We start from the raw sequence: 21,779 nt of genomic DNA on the forward strand, positions 1-21,779 counted from the left end.
AGTCTTTCGATGTTTGGATGCAAAATAATGGCATTATACCTCACTGTTTCGATTCATATTATGTAAATGATTCAATAGGCCTGAAGATTCAGCGGCATAATTCTAGTTTAGCTCTCAAGCGATGTTTTTTTTCAAATTGTGTGTTTTTGTATGCATAATTTAATGATACTTTTTAAAAAAGTCGCTCAATCTTCCTTTGGAAGTCAAGTTCAAAAAACTCGTTCCCATAAGCATCCAACTATATAGAAATTAATTCGAAAAATAAAAATGGAAATTTCCTCAGATGAAGCGAAATTAGCTCTAGATGTTGTAGGCGATTTAAGAACTAAGAAAACTAGGACTAACTCGGACCGCAGAAATACGTCTACAAAATTTATGTATACAAATATAAGCGGAAAAAATGGCAAAATCGGCATCTTAGATTTTTTAACAATAATATAAGAATCATGTATGATAAAAATATTTTGTTAATTTAAATAATATATATTTTAATATTTATATTTATATATAAAATAAAATTTTATATTTATGTTGTAATTGATATGGTAGTATGATGTAATGTAACTATTGTAGATATATGTTACCTATTTGAGTTATTTCATTATAAAATTTTATCATATTTTATTATATTTACTATTACTATATCATTTAAATAATTATATCGAAACGAGTGCGTTCAACTGCCAATCGTTACACAAATAAAAGGTAACACAAAATCAAGTCTATATTATTGAAGGTGAGACGTTTTACGTCGGGACTTTTTTTCCGCAATTTCATATACTCGTGTCCTATAATTATTATTCAAGTATGAAGTAATTCTCATACGACAAACAACTAACAAGTATGTAATGGTGGAGTAGTTGAAAACTATGCACACATTGCACACCTATTTCGTGCTCGTCGAAAATCATCTGTTAGTGTATACTGTTGTCTGTATGCCTGTTACTGTCTACCGAGTGTTAGTGTAAGTGTATGTCTGTAGTCTGTACGTAATCTATAAATTATAATAATGTTCTTTAAAACACGATAACAACCAAATATCTACGTGCCGTCGGCATTATTTACACCACGGTAAATATGCGGTATAGTAATTATATAATCTTTGACTATTTTGTGGTACAGACAGTACAGCGTTGTATTGCGGTGTCGTCGTGTCCAAACGTCGTCGTTGGGGGAAATGTGACGTTCCCAGCGTAGACAACATTATATTAATTAGGGCACTATAAACAATACTTTAAATAACAATAATATTATAAATAATAATAATAATATTATAATATTCGGGATAATATTTAGTGCCTTAATATTAATAATAAACCTAATGTCGGTTGTGTACAAGTGACGTTTGGGACAAACCATCGATGACCCATCGCCGCCGGTGGGTGGTAACCGGACGCGCCGACGCACTAATACACGCTCATACTATCTTTTTGTGGTAACCACACACTGCCTGCACGACTACACGTTCGCCATTCACGATACTAACGCCGACAAGGTTTTTTTTCCGTCATCTTGGTGAAATCGTCCTGCATCACGGCACTATACTCAGGTTTTTAAAACAATCATCTACTGTTTTTCTTTCTCTTGCCCGCCAACCATCTAAATCACACAACGTTCCGAAGAATACGTTTCACGACATTTTTTATCCAACTACGGCAACAGCGAAAAACCGACAATCGGCTCCACACCGCGGGATAGAGAAAATTTTTCGTCGACGACGTTACAGGCGTTTACCGCTTGTGACTTCTCAATTCATCCGCTCAACATTTGCCTAGTCCACTCCAAAACCACTACCGGTGAGTGTTTTCTCCTTATGCTGCTATTAAACAACAGTAGGTATGCTATGAATGTTTAGACTCGATGACCATTTACGTCGTGTCGCTTAAATGTTATGATTTCTGATCTGCCGCTCGATGTTTATTCGCTTGCGCGCGTTCAATTATCGTTGGCAAGACGTTTAAAAAAGACTTTTCGACGGCTGCCAACGACGTTTTGTTGTATTTGCGTAGTACAACGTCGTGTGGTATTTAGTATGAGTGCGTGCGCGTGCCTCCCCCTCACCACCCATCAAATCGATCACTTATATTGTCTTTTGGTATTATTCCACCATTTTCGCCTTATATTGTAAAGTCCACGGAAGTCACTTTTAACGTTTCAAACATTATATGTGTTTTATCAGTTTGGTTATAACCAAACAGAGACATAAATTGTATTGTATTATGGTTGTCCATCTAAAAATAAAATTGTTAAGATTGCTAATTCAGCTTGTGACCTAACACGTCAAGTCGTAACTATTATTTTTTCGAGATAATATGCATGAATAGCAATATCCTTATTATAGTAAAAATAATTGAAGTACTATGTGTTATGACCATAATTAAAGTTGTGTAGCACTGAACTGTTAACATGGAATGTGCCTAGGACCAAAACAATTTTCTACACAATGCAACACCACCATATATATTTTAATTTAATGTTTTCGTTGCTACTTAAAAATACAGTCGAGTCTTGATAACTCGAACTTCGAAAACCTCGATAACTCTAATTTTTTTTTTGTCCCTATGGAATTTTCATACACTCAACGCAATATTTTTAACTCGAAAAATACATAAGTTGAATGAATTTTTACCTCCCTTGAAGTTCAAGTTATCGAGACTCGACTGTATATAATATTTATTATTTTTCATTTGATTATAATAAAAATCGCAAATTGTGGATACTTGTTTTCTACTATAATTTGAGATGTTTTATTTATTAGTATAAATTCAAGTAACCATGGATCTTAAACAGTTTAACCACTCATATAAACACACAAATTAATTTTAAACTTTAAGTAGCAGCATTACATACCATCATAAGTAAGCCAATATAACTAATATAACTAATCATCGATAACCACCATATTATTTAATCTCTTATTGACATGTATATGTCTTATGGCTAGGGATCATTCTGTTAATTTGTGCGATACCGAGGATGTTACCAGTTAAAACAAGCATTATTTATAGTAACTGGTTGTTATAGCGACCAATTGCTATAACAAGAGATACATATGTACCGATATATCTGCACGTATGTAGATACTCTTTGTAAGAATGTTTCTCTCAGAATCTACTGTATATGAATAAGAATAATCATTTATCACTAATATGTTAACACAAAAGTGTATGTTTAGCAAAAATAAGAATACTGTATTTATGTATTAGATACCAATGATATACCTAGTTCTAAAATATAAACAACCACTATTTATTTAAACACCTATCATATGATTCAGGTACTTAAGTTTTCATTAAACTTAAAAACTAATTTATACTCGCCCAGAAAAAACTTCCTTGAAGTAGTTTATTTAGATAACTAATTTTTAATAATATTCTATTCAGATAAGTAGTGTTTTGTTTTGTTTAAAAAGAAACCGTTTTTCAATAATTATTTATTAATGCTTTTACATATTTTATAGAAGGTATCGCCATTTGATGATTATTTCATTCAACCAATCTTGGATTTATTTCAATTTGTTTCATTAGTTAAATTAATTTACTTGATGATAAATGTCGACATAGCCACAATGCTGTGTGCATTCAATATCAACTCAAGATAAATGTCTGGTAACTGTAGTTTTCATTTATTTATTTCAAAATTATTTACATACTACTTACTTCTAATAGAGAGTTTCATAGCTATACATGTTTTTAATTGAGGTTACTAAAGATACATACCTACAATTATGTTTTTAAAATTTCATTTTGACATCCAGTAAATATTGATTAAAACAAAATTATTAAATAATACACTCACAAACTTTATCTGCCAACTTAGTATATTATAAATGTATAATATAAAATTATTAATTTTATGGTATTTTAAATAGTTATTAATTTATTTTTATTTTTATTAAGTTATTTTACGTTTTATACATTTATTTTCATTTAATTCAGATTCAACTTGAATTTCTAATGAACTTAAACTTGTTCGAGTATTTAAATTGTGCATATTTTCATTAGATGATACTAACTTACTGTGTACCTACTTGAATTAACTTAAATACATATTTAATAGTGAGGATGTTTTTCAAAATGGCATTGAATCAATTTATGAATGGGGTTGTTATTAATTTTGATCTATCACATTCATATATTAACATAGTAGATATTTTTAAAAAGCAGAAAATGTATTTACTTATAAATTTGATATCTTGATCATTTCACTTCAAACAGAAAAACATAATACACAAAATTGGACTTCTGAACAAAAAATTTTTATGTCGTATATTTTGTAAGATAATACATGTGGAAATGGAGTCTACAAGTATAATGAAACATTTTCATATCTTGCTTTTAAAATAATCAAATAGGTCTAGCTCATTCACAGTTGATAGTATAGTATATAAATATTATTTTATATTTTTATGTGCTAAAATTTTTAAATTATAAATTCTGACTTTATAACACAAATTAACATCAAATTATATTCTACTTATTATTTATTTATTAAATTAAATAAGCTATAATTTTTAATAAAATACAACTATTATTATTAAGTTTTAAAGAGCTACAAAAATAAATTAAATTTATATAGTCACTGATTTATAGTAGAGCCCAGATTAATTTTTAAAACTTTTTATTTTTATTTTTTTTTTAAGTGTTATTTGTTTATTTTTAAATTAAAAAATCTGGTTGTCTGGAAAGTTGGTTTCTGAAAGATAATTTTATGTGATAATTATCACATTGTGGTTGTTATAGAAACTACATTAATGGCCGCTCACGAACGGAGAATAATTTTGATGTATATGAACATAGTCAAACGCGCAGAACGTGACAATTTTTCCTGCATGCAACCGCCGTTATCATATCAAAAATATTAACAAATTAAATTAAACATTAGGAACAATGAAAAATAAGTTTAAATAGTTCACAATATTTTAATTTTTTTGTTTTACTTATTAATCTTGAAGTATATATAAAAAAATTTGATCTTAATTATTTTAGTACACGCTTATTTGTTGATTATCACTAGTTAAGCATTTACTCATTTTATTACTATAAATGAACACTATTAATCTTGACAAAAAAATAGATAGACAATCCATGAAACAAGTACTATATTTTTATTAAATTAGTATGTTATCTTACTGGAATTGTTCTTAGGTGAGAGTACATAGTTAATAAGATTGCACAAGTTAAGTAAAAGCTTTTTAAAATAAAATTCACTTACTGACCAGCATAGTATGGCCCAACTAAGGAAAAGTTCCTTAAAATATATACGTGACTCTAAATGGCTAAAAAACTTGGAACAACTTATAGAGAAGAAAAAAAGATCAAAGAAACTTATACTTTTTAAATTTGGTATTGCCGAAGGATGTTGATTAAATTGTACACAATAACAAACCTTGTATGTTTAGTTTATTATAAATTGCACAACTTGTCAAATGTCACATGACAACCAAGTATTAATTGTAGAAGAATTAAATAGAACAACAGAAAACTATCTTTGCATAATGTTAATGTTTGAAGGAACCAAATGATAAAGCACTTATTGCGCCTTAATGAAAATAATCAAGGATGGATTCCATGAATCAAACCATGATAGACATGAATAAAGATAGATACAAGAAATTCAAGTAAAAGTTAAAATAAGGGAAGCATGGAGAACTGTAAGCATACCAATCAAACAATTGAAGACAAAACAAAACTTTAAAATTACATAGTTTAAATCAAATATGCTGCCAAAAACCAGTAATGTGCTATGGTCCTAAAACTTTAAAGAAAAATGTGAAATAACAAATTTTTGAAATACAGAAAATATAGTGAAGTACTTAAATAGCAGGTTCTGATGGTTATGATATGTTGTAAGAATAAATAAGAAAAAAATACCTAAACACATATTGCTTACAAGAGTGGAAGGGTTACCTAAGAAATAGATGGCTCAATGTGTAAAGAAGGATTATTGAAATGCTACTAAATGATTGAGTTGAATGGAAGAATTATTTTGGAAGCTAATGATATTTGTGGTATGTAGTGTCTAAGAGTAGTAGCATTATTTTCTACGGTTAAAAATTATTTATTTAATAATAATTATGTAGTCAATTTTTTTTTAGCAAATTTTGTATTGCAGAAGAGGCTGTTGGTCAAAAGAAATTCTTCCATCAACATTTTGATATAACCAAATAATTAAATTGTAATCATTTATTATACTATATCTATAGTATATTATTCTGTACATATGTTTTTATTTTTACAATATATTTTAACTGAAAAGTTTGACTCTAAATTATTTAGCTTTACTTCAGTTTTTCTATAAGTTTATACCATGAATATTAGAGATAAGGAGACCAAATCAGTAATCAATATATGTATCATGTTTCACTTATTATTATTCATTAGAATCGTACCCAGTCGTAGTCTTAAAAGAATATTGTGAATTTTAAACTTTTTTCATAGTAAACATCTTCTGAACTTAAATTGTATACTTAGGTGTACTTGAAAATAACCAGGTAATAAATAATGAATCATAAATCACATTTTATATTTCATTCAAATTCAAAAAAATCAATAAGAACGAACATTTTTTAGTAAAGAACGTATAATATGTGGTAAAATGTAGGCCTCTTATCAAACGACTCTCTTCTGGTGGCAGAATAACCATGCGACTTTAGTCAAGCCACTTTATAAACAGGCGGCTATAGCAGTTAAGTCTTCTTATCTCTAATCTTTATAGCTTACACTTATAATTTTTTTTTTTATAAGTGATATAGATAATTATGTAATAGTAAATCTGTTATATGAATTGTATATTATTAGGAGGTTTAAAAGATAGAATTGCGATAGATATTGAGTTATTCTTAAGAAAAAATAACAATTTCTTATTTTTTCTTCAGCACTTTATATAATATATGAGATATGAGATAATTAGTAATAATAAACTAAGGTAAGTCTAAAATGTATGGATTCGTAGTTAAATACATAATACTTACATTTTATATCTAAAGTATTTATAGAATAATTTGAGTACAATAATTTTTATCTTTTAATTATTGTTTCAATTTGTTTCATAAAACATTATAGTTGTTTATAGAACAACAAACTTATCCGATAATGTATAAGTATAATCTTGTATAAATATATACAGTAGTCTTGGTGTCCAATATGAAAGAAATAGTGGTATTATCTAATTATTAGCATTAATAACAAAAATTGAATACATATATTTAATAAGAAAAAATAACTAAATTAAGTTATTGTTGGCTATATTTAAATTTAAATTTAATTTACTAATATTAATATTTGATTTTGCAGCCATAAATTAGTTTATGATTTTTATATTAAATTGTTAAGACAACAATAAAAATAATATTTTTCATAACATTTAATGTGTTCTGGAACACACCAAAAAACCTTATCTAACCTACATTCACTATTTAGTCTTTTTAGTAAAGAAACGACTATATAATGTCTAATAATAATAATTTAGCGTAAGCTAAACCGCAATACCATGTAATTTTCATAACTCAACCCGAGTTGAAAAATCCTTTTAAATCCATACTAAGACTAGTTATTGAATTAAGTGTAATTTTTTTATTACTTGGTAACATAAGATTAATTTGCATTATAATTTAATTAAGTATAATTTTTTTACAATTATAATACAGCATATTATTAACTATCAAGATCATAGACCCAAAATACTGAACTAACTACTTTTGTATAAAGTTTATTATTTAAGTTTAAATAAAGACTTTTTTTAACTATGTATTAAAATAACCTAGATCCTTGTGCAACTAAGTCACTACAATTACCCAATTACTTAATCACATAGGTTTAAAATAAAAATATTCATAAAGATCTTTTGTGTTCTAAGTTCTAATAGCAGAAATTGATAAGTTATACTTAAATCTTAATTTTGAAAATGGTTATTAAATTTTTAGAACCATAATGAGTTTTAAAATTAAAAACCCAAGGTTTATCAGATATTATTTTAAAATTTGGTAATATGTATATTTACTATAAAATCTAGCATAAATATTTAATGGTGTCTTTAGAACATTTAATTTGCTAAGTTATGTGTTTGAATTATAACATTTCAGATTTGGGTGTAGCATCTTTTTAATACCTAGACTTAGAGAGCCTATATAATAAGAGAGTAACCAACTGGGTGATGGCAGCCATTTTTCGTTCAAATATTACTAGTATATTCACAGAATTCTGGGGTATAGTATCTATGATTTGAACATAGAGTTCTTACTTTATGGATTTAAATATTTTGGATGAAAAATGGTGCCCATGATCAGTAATAACAGCCAACCAATAGAAAACGTTCAGCTAGTTTGTCACTTTCTTATTATATAGGCTTTCTAACTAGACTCTTTTCACGGTACAAGTAAAAATCCCTAGTTCATAAATTTAATTTCCATATTTTAAATTTTACCAAGGCTATATTTAAGAATTCAGTGTTTTTCTTCTATGTAGAACACCATATTTTGAGATAATAAACTGTTTTTTACTTTTTTGATTAATAATTTATTTCAATATGTTAAAACAAGTTTACATTGTTGATATCCATATTTTATGACTTATGTGCGTACCTATTAATCGTATAAGATTCTGAACAGAGTTTGTACTGATTTTACAATGATTTGTTTTTTTGTTTATGAAATACTTGTAATCTATAGCTAAATGAGAAAATACATCATATATAGAATTTATGTTTTGGTATCCATGCCTTATAACTCGCAAGTCCGTTCATAATACATTAATTATATACTTGAAATGTGATTTAACTAAATCAAAGCCTAATCGGCATTATTCTGCAGGTAGGTGAAATCACTAAAACTTATTTTTCATGTAGGATAGAAACTTTGTTACAAGAAAAATATTAAATTATCATAGAAAACCTACACATTTTATATTAAATAATATGCGGAATAATTAGTTTCATGGTATTGTGGTTTAGGTAACTGTCGGTACTGAGTAACTATTCAAAACAAAAAATGAAGAAATACTTAGCACTTAATGTTTTTAGGATGCTTACAATATTGAGTATTACTTAACATTTTCGTCTTATGGATCGATATATCATTGATGTAATATTATCTAATTCATGGAAGAAAAAGTTTAATAAATTATGTTATTTTTTTGCCATCTCTAGTGGTAATTTATTAATTGATATAAGGTGTAAATAAATTAAATTGGTTATTTGTATAGGTGGGACTAGATGAGTATCATAAACTAAAGTATAACCATATATTAATATATATACTAAACTTATTATACATATCTGTGAGTAAAACAGACTAATATTGGACAGTTAGGCAATCACTGATGATCAGAATTGTTTACAGCAGCGGTGAACCCTAATGCTAAGTGCAGCTCCAGCCCAACCAAAAAAATTTGTTCTTTTTATATATTTTATATTAAATTATAAATTATTATAATTAAGAGTATATTTTCACAAATATAGTATTACAATGATGATTGTCTTTATCCAAATTTTTTTGCAATAATGTTATGTGACTTATAAATTTATATTTATCAATAATACGTGACTAAGTTTTGGGGCAATCACTGGAAACCGATTCCTTATTTCGTTGAAAACTATTTCAAGATTTTACATTATAAGTACTTCCTAGCGTTTACGTCGAATCGACTTAAAATGGTAACTACGATCATAATAATAATTAATACCGTCTGTGGCATGAAAAGTTGCGTTTATAGTCAGTCACTGCATTATAGTAGTGGTGATGCATTCAACAGACATATTTTTGTTGAAATTATGAATCAATGCATGATATAAAATAATACAGTAAAATCAATAAGGTCCAGAATTTGTGCAAGTCTGTGCACACGTAACTTCCTTACCCATAAGGTCATTAAGTTATTATTATATGCTATGTACGTACCTTCTATCTTTGTCACCCGAAGGATTTGATCATTCTATTCTAATTGTCAAAAGTTTCGATCATATCTTGTTTACACAATAAGTTGATAGGCAACAATATTATATTATTGCATAATCCTCTGCGTAATCACAATAAAAAAATGTAAAATAACTTAACATAAACCTAGTATAATTTTTGTAATGTCTTATCTTGCAGTTCCTTTATTAATTATTTTTTGATATTTATATTTAAAAGAATTGTCGGTTGAATTTATTAATTGTACTAACATTAAATATTATGTACTATAAAGTATGTTTCTAATCTAAGCTATCTATGGATCACAGATTAAGTATATAACTTGACTATTTCAACAATAAAATAATAATACATACAAGGCTGGTTACGTGAGATAATGTTTGTTAATAATACCTAAAAATAATAATTTGTTATAAATACAACAGTGTATGTTAAAATATCTTAAAGTAATAAATTTCATTAAAATTAACTTAGTGCAGTACTTATAATATTTTTAAAATAATATGCTATCCAGAAGTAACTGTTATTTGAATTGGTTATCATGTTATTGATTATAGTAATTATTTGTAAAATTATATTAATTCAATGTTTAATACTGACGTAATATTTTGTATTAACATCATTTGATTAATGTGAAAAAATTTTCAAAATATTAGTTCATAACTCAACACGTCTTATGTTTAACAAAACAAAGTCATCTAATAGAACAAAAGAAATTGATTAAATTATTGAAAAACAATTAGCTTTGTACTTAAGATTCAGACATCAAAAACCATGTTGATTTAAATTCAAAGTGTAAGGTAAGTTGTTGATTTTTAAATTAAAATTCTAGTGTAAAGAAAAATATTAACAATAATTATTATATAATATTTTTATAATTATTTAAAAAAAATACATTTTATACTTACTATTATTTACTTTAATTTTAGAGAGAACCAACTCAATTTCTTACAATCAACATAGAAAAACCATTACGAATAAAATTATAATTAATGTTAAATAATAAGAAGATTAATACAACTATAACTAAAAGAAGTATTAATGGGTATTAGAAATATAGATAAATACAAATGACGAAAACAAATTTAAAATGGAATAACAGTTAACAAGAAGAAACAATGGTTGTAAAAATCTAACTCATATTTAAAAACTGAATCACACTATTCGTGATAATTCAAACCAAAAAAAAAAATTATTGTCTGGTATCAATTATTAAATAAAAAATCAAAGGAAACTTAAATAAAAGAAACCTTTAATTCAATAATGTACAAAATTACAAAATTGATTTTTTCATTATAATTATATAGAATGTCTGGAAAAAATCCTAAAGAAAAAATTATTAGTAATTATTTTTGCATTTAATATCATTTTATACACAATAAAACCATAGTTTAGATAAGCTAAATATAATTTTAATAATGTTCCCAATTTATTTCATTTAAATAAAAATAAAGTATCATGTGCATATTTTCTTGAAACTTTAAAAACCAATAGTATTTTAAATTATAATTTTAGTTTTTTTTTTTTTTATTCAACCTATCTTTAATTCTTAGAACAGTAAAGTTGGTAGTATATAAAATTAATTTTAAGTTATTATTGTATAAATTGGCAAATTTATAGTTGTATTATTATTTAGTTTTAAAATTTCTCTTACATTAATGCATTACCTTAAAAAAAGTAATTTATGTGTATACAAAGGAATACAATTGTTTTTAAATTTTATAATTTTATATTGTATACATTATGTTTTCTCTCTAAACATGTTTCAATAGTGTGATAAATGCTTATAATTAAAAATATTAAGATATTTTACTAAGTTTTTTTTATAATATTTAATTATATTGTATGTATCTAAATCTTAAAAAAAAACTGTTCTTATTTTAGATAAATATTATGTAGTTCTTAGCCACATTTTACCATATTGTATAATGGTAAGATGGAGACAACACAAGTGGTGTCCTCTTAATATAATATTATATTTAGTTGGTTTATAATGTTAGCACAATTTTACAATAACTAATGACTGTGATATAGTATCACGTGTAGTTTGGTTATAATATTAAAATGTAAAAGAAATGTAAAAACTAAAAGATAATTATTTAACCATTTCAAAAATAATATTGTCACTGTTTATTTTTATAAGAATAAAATATATCTATAAGATGTTACAAATTGTTTTTTTAAACTGTACAATTTTGTATTTCACTAATTAAATATTATATACTAATATATATATCTTATTTTTATTGGTCCAAATAATGCTTGAAGAATAACTCTTATATAATTTTTTTGTCATCCATAACAAATAACTTTAATACAATAAGTAAAAAAAAAATTTGACTAAATTTAACTTAACCTTACCTAAGTGTCACTTCTTTTAATTTATCATTTATTGTATAATTATTAGGTATGTCTCTATATTAAGCCAACAAAAAATATAAAAATATAATTTTATTTTTTTTTATTTTTGCCAAATTATTAGAGCTTACAACAATTATATCGATTTTAGTTTTCTCTCAATATAATAAGGTCAAATATAACATTTTGTTTAATTTAAAGTGGGTTCTAGACGAATAAGAAAATATGAAACTAACTTCAAAGGGTTGCAATTTTAATCTTAATTTATTAAATTTTTTATATATAATATAAACTGTTAATTATTACCGAAATACACAATACTATAAACTACTATGTAGTTTGTCTTAAATATTTTCCTAGTTTAAAAATTAGTGGTCGAGTTAGTAACGCTCTGCTATATAGTAGGTCACTATAATTGATGTATTAAATTTGAATCCAATGTTAGGTATCATTGTATAGGAAAAATGATTCTGAACAAAGATGATTTGTCAGCCTTGGATATAATTTCCAGTAGTTGGTTTAAAAAGTGGTTTATGTTTAAATGGCCTGAATAAACCATAATTTAAGTTCTTTTATAATTATTGTTAGCCAAACTTATGGAAAATTTTGCATTAAATGTTCAACTATTAGCTATTTATACAAAACAATTTTATTAATTATACCTACCAAATGATTTTGACAAATTTTTGTGAATATAAAAATAACTTATGAGAAACTTAGTATTAAATCTTCAAGCATTTTGAATATATATAATATATATCAATATTTCAAATGTCTATAAATAACTTTAAAATAAGCAAAATGTTTTTAAATTTTGTAAAAATTTCGAATTCAAATGCACTTAAAATTTGTCCTATGATGATGCTTCAATTTTTCTTTATAGCTATTTGAAGGAAAATTTATTGTTAAATTTTTTAACATAAGATATAAACACGAAAATTGTATGATTTATCAACTTCAAAATTACTTTCAAATTTTAAAATTTTTGACATATTTCGTAGATTTGAACTATAAACCCTAACATAAAAAATTGTGACTAATAATTTTTGATTTTTTTAACTACACTACAATAATAACAATTCATAAGGAAACTTGCATTAAATTATCAAGTTTTTTGGACATCCAAAATTTTTTTATCACTTCAAAAAAAATTTCTTAGAAAAATCGAAAATTTCAGTTGTCAAAAAATAGCTCAAAAATTCTAAATATTTTGAAAGTTTATCTGTACATAGATAACACTAATATAAACATTTGGTGAAAATTTCAAGTATTTACAGTGATTCATTTTTGAATTACAGCCATATAAAATAATCGACTTTTTTGAAAACTGTTGGAAAGTATACACTTTTGACATCTATAATTAACCAAGGATATATTCACTTTGCCATCGGAAATTACCCCCAAAATTTGAAATTGAAGCATTATTTTGACAAGTTATGCTGTACACACACACACAAAACACACATCTTTGAAAAATCAATACATTCATCACTTCGTTCAGAATCTAAAATGAAAAAAAAAATGTATAGCTTAAATTATTATTTTGTTGCCATATAATTAATAGGTTCTTTGGTAGATTCTTACTTGAGTTAGTCAGGTTGTATTAAAGTCATTCCACTTGGCGTTGGCCGTGAGACTCTTATGATTATGCAAACAGTATATTATCAGGTGGATACCATACCCCGTAAGATGTGTATGTAAGTTTATAATTTCTAACCTTTAAGTTTCTAAATTAAATCAATTTTTTTAGTATGGTGAATAAGATATAATAAAGTGCCATCTCGTGGTTTTTTATAGTTGGTAAAACAATGTGACTTATTTAATTATTTATTTTTATTTTTTCTCTAATGTATTACTACCGATTTCAACCCTTTAAAATCGGGCGACGTGGTGTCACTTAAGAATGTATTTGGAACAATTCTGTGAAAAAAAGTTAAATAGTGAAGTCACAAATGTGACAAATGAGTACATTAAAAAGGCCAGTTCTTTTAAATAATAATTATTTTTGAAATTTTAATAGTCAAGTACCAAACATTGAAATGTAAATTTATAATAATAATAGTATGGAGTTTTTCTTAATTTTTTATGAAATAAATTTTAAACTTTCATAGTTGTTGTTATATTTATAATATAGGGTAGTTGTAACTGTATGATTTTGGGAAGTTAATTATTTTTTTAATTTCCATAAATAATTTTACATTAATTAATTTTTATAGGTATTAATATATAAAAATATATAGATAGCTGGTTACTAAAATATTGATTACCTTTTATTAAAATACTATGTCTCAAATAAAATGTTAGTATTAATTTTATTTCATGCCTTCTCCATTATTTTAATTGTTATACTACACATAAATACCTTTAAACTAATGATTATTTCTATACCTAACCTAATATAATATTATGTATCATAATGTTTATATTACATTATATTATAACACATTTTTTAATAGTGAGTTTGATACTTTCATTGCAGTTGTTAAATTTATGAGATTTGGTGAATTGTAACTGTATGATTTTAGGCATTTTTTTTTTATTTCCAACCCATAGATAATTCTACATTAATTTATTTTCATATTAATATATAAAAATATATAAGTTACTAACATATTGATTACCTTTTGTTCAAATATTTTGTTTCAAATAAAATATTTGCATCCATGTTATTTCATGCCTTCTCCATTAAAGTGACCTTTCCTAGTTAAATCTTGGAATAGTAAGTTCTTATAGAAAAGACAAGGGGTTTATTTTGATTACATCAAACCATTTTTCGTGTTAGCATTATACTAGTTAAAGTTGAAATCGCAAACAAATCCCATAATTGAAATCACTCTTCAATTTTTCAGCAAATGCGTCCGATAAAACGTGGTTTTCTGAAATAACATATGAGGAAATTAAATGTACACTTTTGTCTTACCTGTTTCAAGTCGTGATTTTAAACCCGTCGGTCAGCAAGTTCATTAGTACTTTTTAAAAAAAAAACTGATTTTTAAAAACTGATTTTTAAAAACACTTAAACGCTTAAACGTAATCCTTTGTTGTCTCAGTGATGGGCGGGAGGTGAAAGGGTGAATGGCGAATGAGATTGAAGCTTGTCTACTAATGCGTGTCACTCGTAAAATAAAATTCCTAATAGTACATTTCATTTTATTTTACCAAATTTGATAAGAATATATTTCATGGAGGAAAAATAACTCGAACACAAAATGTTTATAATATTGTGCTTTATTGTAAGTTGTACTGGTTGTACCATAGCAGGCTGGCAAATATTATACTACGGTATTATATATAACCGGTAAGCAGCTGTGTACATCGTATCGTATGAGATGGGGCATCCCCCTCCATGTACACATTCATGATTTTTCCGAGTACTTGTTTTAACCTTTATCAATGATTTTAAATTTTCCCTCATTAATTTGAAAAGTACTAGATATCTGACTACAAATTTTTACTGTTTAATAATATCGAAACCGATACTTTTTATTCAAGGGATAAATGTTTAAAATAATACAGCGATAATCTGCAAATCTTATTTCAATAATATAATTATTATACTTTTTAAACAGTTGTCTTAAAATTCTTTGATGTGTTAAACTTGATTACACTGTATCAATATTAATAGGTATATCGTGTATGTGTAAATTACAATCAGTTTTTGACCTGAACTCCATTTTCATAATAATCATTTGTACAATTATTATTTAAAAATTCGTTAGTATTGACAAAAGAATTATAACAAAAAATTTACGTTAAATTTGGTGATGATAACTCACCTCCTTCGCGTGCCTCGGAGGGTTGAACATTTATAAAAAAGGTTTTTTATGGTTTTTTATATTTTACTTGAAAACAGTAGCAAATACAATAAAAACACAAATAAGCTTTATTCAAGAACAAAATTTCCTATAAATAATTTTCATATCTAGTTTCTTCTAAATCCATTGTTTTCTTTGGAAATAATAAAAAACTAAATATCTTATTAATAGGCATAAATTTAGGTTTTGTGGTTTTTTAAACATATTTTACTATTGGTTAATGATACAATAAAACGTTATAGTACATGCGAATCAAATTACATTTTCTACTTATTATGTCATGAGTCGACTGATATTATTGAAAGTTAATCTATAATCTCATAATTATATGTTTTATACTATAGGTACGTCTATACACTATAGTCTATAGGTACCTAGTTTAATATAATTTTGCTTATAACTTTATCGACATTATAATAAATGAAATGTGGGGATAAAATTAAACTTATCGATAGTTATGGACTATATAGTCAATTAATATTCTCGTAATAAATAGCCTTGGATCTACAATTTATATTTTAGTCAATTACTTTGATCATTTCGTGTAGGTATTAACAATTTTGAAGTAATTAATTTAAGTAAAAGTTTGTATAATATTATTGCTTCAAAATCTTTTATATAAAATACCTCGACAACAAATTGATCTATGAATAGGTACCTAATCAAATTACCGGTATATACATTGTAAGTAGCAGGCGCGTACCCAAAAAAATATTTTTTTTTTTGGGGGGGGGGATTGGTAGTAAATTTTTATTCTTATATAATCTAACCTTTATTAAATTATTAAATTTATTAAATTTCCGGGTGGGGGGAGTTGAACCCCTAGAAACCCCCCTTGTATACGCGCCTGGTATGTAGTTTATATTATACGTGTTATACAGTAAAATATCATTAATTCGGACCTCATTAGTCAGGACTGGCGGAATTCGCTTAATCCGGACAGCCGTTTTTAATACATAAATTACTCTAGTACATGCTAAAAAGATGCTAAAAGGTGTGCCTTAATACTATATGTATGGACCTATATTTAATGATTATAATACAATTATGTACTATTTTTTGGATTTAATGTTTTCAGATATATGAATTAGACTAAAATTTGTATAGTTTATTTATTTTTTAAATTTATAATTGACGATTTTTGGTTATTTTGTTTAATCCGGACTTTCATTAATTTGGATAACCTAGGCCCCAATTAGTCCGGATTAATTTTAAAATTGTCTTGTGATATATTTACTATATATGTAATAGTTATAATAAGTATGCATACTTTTATACTGTTCTGTGCTAATTTCATAGACTATTGTTAAAAAATAAATTTTATTCTTTTAAAATATTAATTTGCAAATATCAAATTGTCAAAATATATAATTTTGACTGTTTTACTGTAGAGGTTAAATTTAAGAATACTTATAACAAGTCCATAATATATATTAGACTTATTTGAGGAATAATTAAACATTAATGATATAAATAAATTTATATTTTTTTATTTAAAATTATTAATCATATATTTTTATATTATAGGTATCTTAAACTGGTGATCAACATTATTCATAAAACTTCGGTTTCTTCAAGTTTAATTGTAAGTGATTTATAAATTCATAATTTAAAATATCTTGATTTATTTATAATTAAGTTACTCAGCAAAACTTTAAGTAAAAGTAATTAAGAAATGTTCTAAAATATTTATAATCCTAATTTTTACCAATTATATATTCAATTATTATTAAATTTAATCAAAATATCTTAAAAATGGTAGAAATGGTTGTAATTAATTTTTTAAATTAAAAAAATTTTAATTTCTAATATTTATCGTATTAAATATGATATGATAAAATGTTCCTAGTTTATTCAATTTTTTGTTGGTTCTCACTGCCACGATTAAGTAATTTTTTTATTGAAATATTATTTTAAATTTATAATTTATAATAATTTGTTTAGATTTCAATTATAACTAAACATTACACATATTCAATTATTTACATAATTTATATGTGGTTTGATTATTCATTTATATGACGTAAACAACAAATATTTGTTTTAATATATATCAGACATTGTCTATTACAATAGTCAATATTCATAAATCTTTAAATTGCTCAACATAATTAGACTTTTCTTTTACATTATTTCAATGACTAGGAATAATAATTTACCAATTATTCTATTTTTTGATAAACACGATTATATTATTTTTCCCATTTACTTATATATTTTAAATAATTTCTTATTTAATATACTATCTGTGTGACCGTTATAGGTTCATAACTTATTTGAAAATAACTACCTTAAAAATGCATGTTTATTATACTTTCTATGTTATAGTATTATAATATTCAACCTTTTGTTTTTGTTTCAGACTTCTTTGGCCATAAATTCATTGAAAAGGAATAAAAACAAAGGCATTATGGATAATGAACATCTATCGAATAATTTAAATCAAGCCAACTCACTTGAATTAATTGAAGTTATAGAAGAAATGACAGTTGATAATGATATTCTTGAAAACTTTCTTCAAGAAGAATATGATGAAGAAGTTTATGTTGTCGATGAAGTATATATTGAAGATAATGATTTGATTATTGATCAAGAATTTTATTTATCACCGGAAATTGAAAGTCAAGATCAAGAATATAACGCATCACTGGAAATTGAAAGTCAAGATCAAGAATATAACGCATCACTGGAAATTGAAAGTCAAGATCAAGAATATAATGCATCACAGGAAATTGAAAGTCAAGATCAAGAATATAATACATCATATGAAATGGAGAGTCCAACCAGTGATCAATCTCTGTCTGATGACTGTTGTAGTCCAATTACAATTAGTGATGTTGAGGATACCAGCAATGTACAGTTGGAACCTACATTATCCATGGTTGCTGAAGAAGGTTTAAGTATCATAAATTATATAGAAACACCTCCGAATAGGAATATGTTCCCTGGCTATAATGAGACGATTTTTAACGAGTTGAAAAACTTTATCAGTAACAAATCACCAAGTGATTCAGTGAATCCTTCTAGGGATTGTGGTGTTAGTAAGTTTTACGACTTACTAAGATTATGTATTCCACACCTTTGGCTTAATGATATTATAATTGAACAATATATTAAACTTTTGATCCGAAATTGTAAAAAATATAAAGTATTGAACTTAGGTTCATTTCTCTTTAATAGTATTGATATTCATGGGTTTAGTGGAACAGTACAATTGTTGTTAAAAAAGAAAAGTATACTTGATTACGATATAGTTGTGGTTCCTGCGCACTTGGATGACACTCACTGGGCCTTAATAGTTGCAAATTTAAATGAAAGAAAAATATTTGTGTATGATAGTTTTACCATTCCATATGAAAGTCTTCATGAAAAAATGAAAATATTCAATTCTTTTTTAAATGAAGTATATCTTAAAAAAAAGCTGGGTGTAAATGATCTAAAAGACTTTGCATGGACTATTAAAATGGGGATTTCCCCGTTGCAGGAAAATTTGTCTGATTGTGGTGTATTTGTATGCACCAACGCAAGATATCACCTTTTCGAGGTACCGATTAACTTCAATCAGGGAGACATTCCCCTAATCAGACAAAGAATGTCTTATGAACTTATACAAAACACCTTGTTATCTACTCATTAATTTTTTTTTAACGAAACTATCATCCAAATTATAACTATATATATTATGTTTCAAACTATAATCATCTATAATTAAATTTTTAGTTGTTCCCTACAATTAGATACAAGCTAGGATAATGTTCTTTTTTAACTTGTGTAAATATATATCTGTATAGTTCTTAACTGATATTGAACTTAATCAGTCTTTCAATTATTTGTGATGCCATGTCATATCACTTATATATATTATGACATTGACTGTGTTAAAATTTAAATCTGAACAGTTTATGGAAAATGACCAATTTCATTTTGTTTTTGTTATAAATTTAATGGGTCTTTGTTTTAAGACTGCCGCCAAAATAAAATGTAAGACTGAATAATGTTTTTAATATACTGGATTTAAGCACCTCTTATAATTTTGGTTTAAGGACTTAATCATTATTATCCATTAAAACGATTATTTTTAATAGTGATCGCTTAAATTGCTTTATTTGTATTTTCTGTTAAACTTTATTTCTATCATTCCGTAACATTTTTTATGTATTAACTGTACATTATTAATATTGTGCATTATGTATGATATATAGTCACTTTAATACTTAAGGTGATTCACGTTTTGTTTTAATCTTTTGATGGCCAACAAATTTAATTATTATATCTTATCCCTCCAATGTAATGACTATGAAGATTTCACAAACTAACTTAATAAGCTTATTCCGTTTTAATGTTTCAAATTTATAATAGTCTTTTATACTACTTATGAAAATATTGATAATATTTGTTTTAACTTAGGTATCTATTATTTCTAATATAATTATATTATTAAGGAAAACTAAATGTTAAAAAAAAATATATATATATATGTATAATATATATATATTGTTTAATTAATATGAAAAATAAAACATTATGTAATAGAAGTTAACTTATACGTTATGTTAATAATTAAAAGTAAAATTTAAGTTTTGAAATACATTGTTTGTAATATCTTATTAATATTATTTTATCATTTGATCACTTGAAAACACGTTTGTGTATTTACTATTTATATTATATTTTATATAATTTTAAAATGTAGTTTGTATTCAGAGAAAAATAAAGAAAAATGCTTGAAGAGCATCCAAAAAACGTGGTAAATTAATTCTAAAAAATGTTTAAATATTATATGGATAAAGAAAGTATTTTTCTTTCAAGTAATTGTATGGCAGTGACGAGGTCACACTTTGATTTTGAGAGAATTGAAGCACTACGTAAAGCTCCATAATTGTACAATATTATTATTTATGTTCCTTGTACTTTACATTTATATACTGTTATAGATCTTAAAAATAACTTATAATCATCATAATATTATTAAAACATATTATTAAGTTAACTTATGATAACCAAATCAATATTTATTTTATTTTATTTAAATAGAAAATTGGTAATAAAATTCAAAACAATTTAAAATACGAGTAAATGATTAAAACATCTTAAATTACCGACTAATTTATATGGTTAATAAATGTTTGACTGTCAGTAAGTATAATAGAGATTGATAGTGGCAAAGAAAATCTAATAAATATAATATTTATTATTTATCAATTCAATTTATATGTTGATGATAAGTAGATATAGGATGTTGAAGACCTAAAAACACATAAAAATGCCCCCAAAAAATTAAAAAATACTCTAAAAACTCCAAAAATGTTCTTAAAAAAAACCAAACAAATCTAAATAAAAAATTGAAAAAATTTATTTTAAAAATAATAATGTTAGGTATGTATTAATATAACATAACAATAATGTAATATATGACTAATCTTATCGGTAAGTTACAAATTTTATCACAACATAAACCCCACAATAATAATAGTACAATTATTGTTTTGAATATTTTTCAAATTTTCTTAAAAATCTCAAATTTGAAAATATTACTACCCCCCACCTATGCACACACATTGTAAAAAAACTACAAAATTTGACTTAATTCAAAAAATGCATTTATAGCTTAAAATTAAAAATAAAATTAGTATATTCTGTATCAAGGAAGTGTGAAACAATTTTTTAATAATTCAACTATATTTTCTATTAATTAT

General features: G+C 25.1%; 1 protein-coding gene and 2 long non-coding RNA genes across 3 annotated transcripts; 2 read left to right on the forward strand and 1 right to left on the reverse strand.

Moving 5' to 3' along the window:
- Positions 1 to 580: 580 nt before the first annotated feature.
- LOC126552907 (uncharacterized) lies at positions 581 to 11,242 on the forward strand. The gene is made up of 3 exons (XR_007606376.1): positions 581 to 1,796; positions 3,461 to 10,710; positions 10,840 to 11,242. It is a non-coding gene; the product is annotated as an uncharacterized LOC126552907 (long non-coding RNA).
- A 783-nt stretch (positions 11,243 to 12,025) lies between these two features.
- LOC126552908 (uncharacterized) lies at positions 12,026 to 15,387 on the reverse strand. The gene is made up of 2 exons (XR_007606377.1): positions 13,853 to 15,387; positions 12,026 to 13,772 (listed from the first exon to the last, which is right to left on the reverse strand). It is a non-coding gene; the product is annotated as an uncharacterized LOC126552908 (long non-coding RNA).
- Positions 15,388 to 17,614: 2,227 nt separating this feature from the next.
- Positions 17,615 to 20,501, forward strand: LOC114132973 (sentrin-specific protease-like). The gene is made up of 2 exons (XM_027998585.2): positions 17,615 to 17,668; positions 18,446 to 20,501. The coding sequence occupies exon 2, from the start codon at positions 18,494 to 18,496 to the stop codon at positions 19,718 to 19,720; it is 1,227 nt and encodes a 408-aa protein (XP_027854386.1). The 5' UTR covers positions 17,615 to 17,668; positions 18,446 to 18,493; the 3' UTR covers positions 19,721 to 20,501.
- Positions 20,502 to 21,779: the final 1,278 nt, after the last annotated feature.

Source organism: Aphis gossypii, chromosome X (assembly GCF_020184175.1).
Source record: "Aphis gossypii isolate Hap1 chromosome X, ASM2018417v2, whole genome shotgun sequence".
In the NCBI taxonomy this organism is placed as follows: Eukaryota; Metazoa; Arthropoda; class Insecta; order Hemiptera; family Aphididae; genus Aphis; species Aphis gossypii.

What these genes read in the sequence shown, in the direction of transcription:
- LOC114132973 (XM_027998585.2), top strand. Translation starts at nt 18,494, where the DNA reads ATGGATAATGAACATCTATCGAATAATTTAAATCAAGCCAACTCACTT.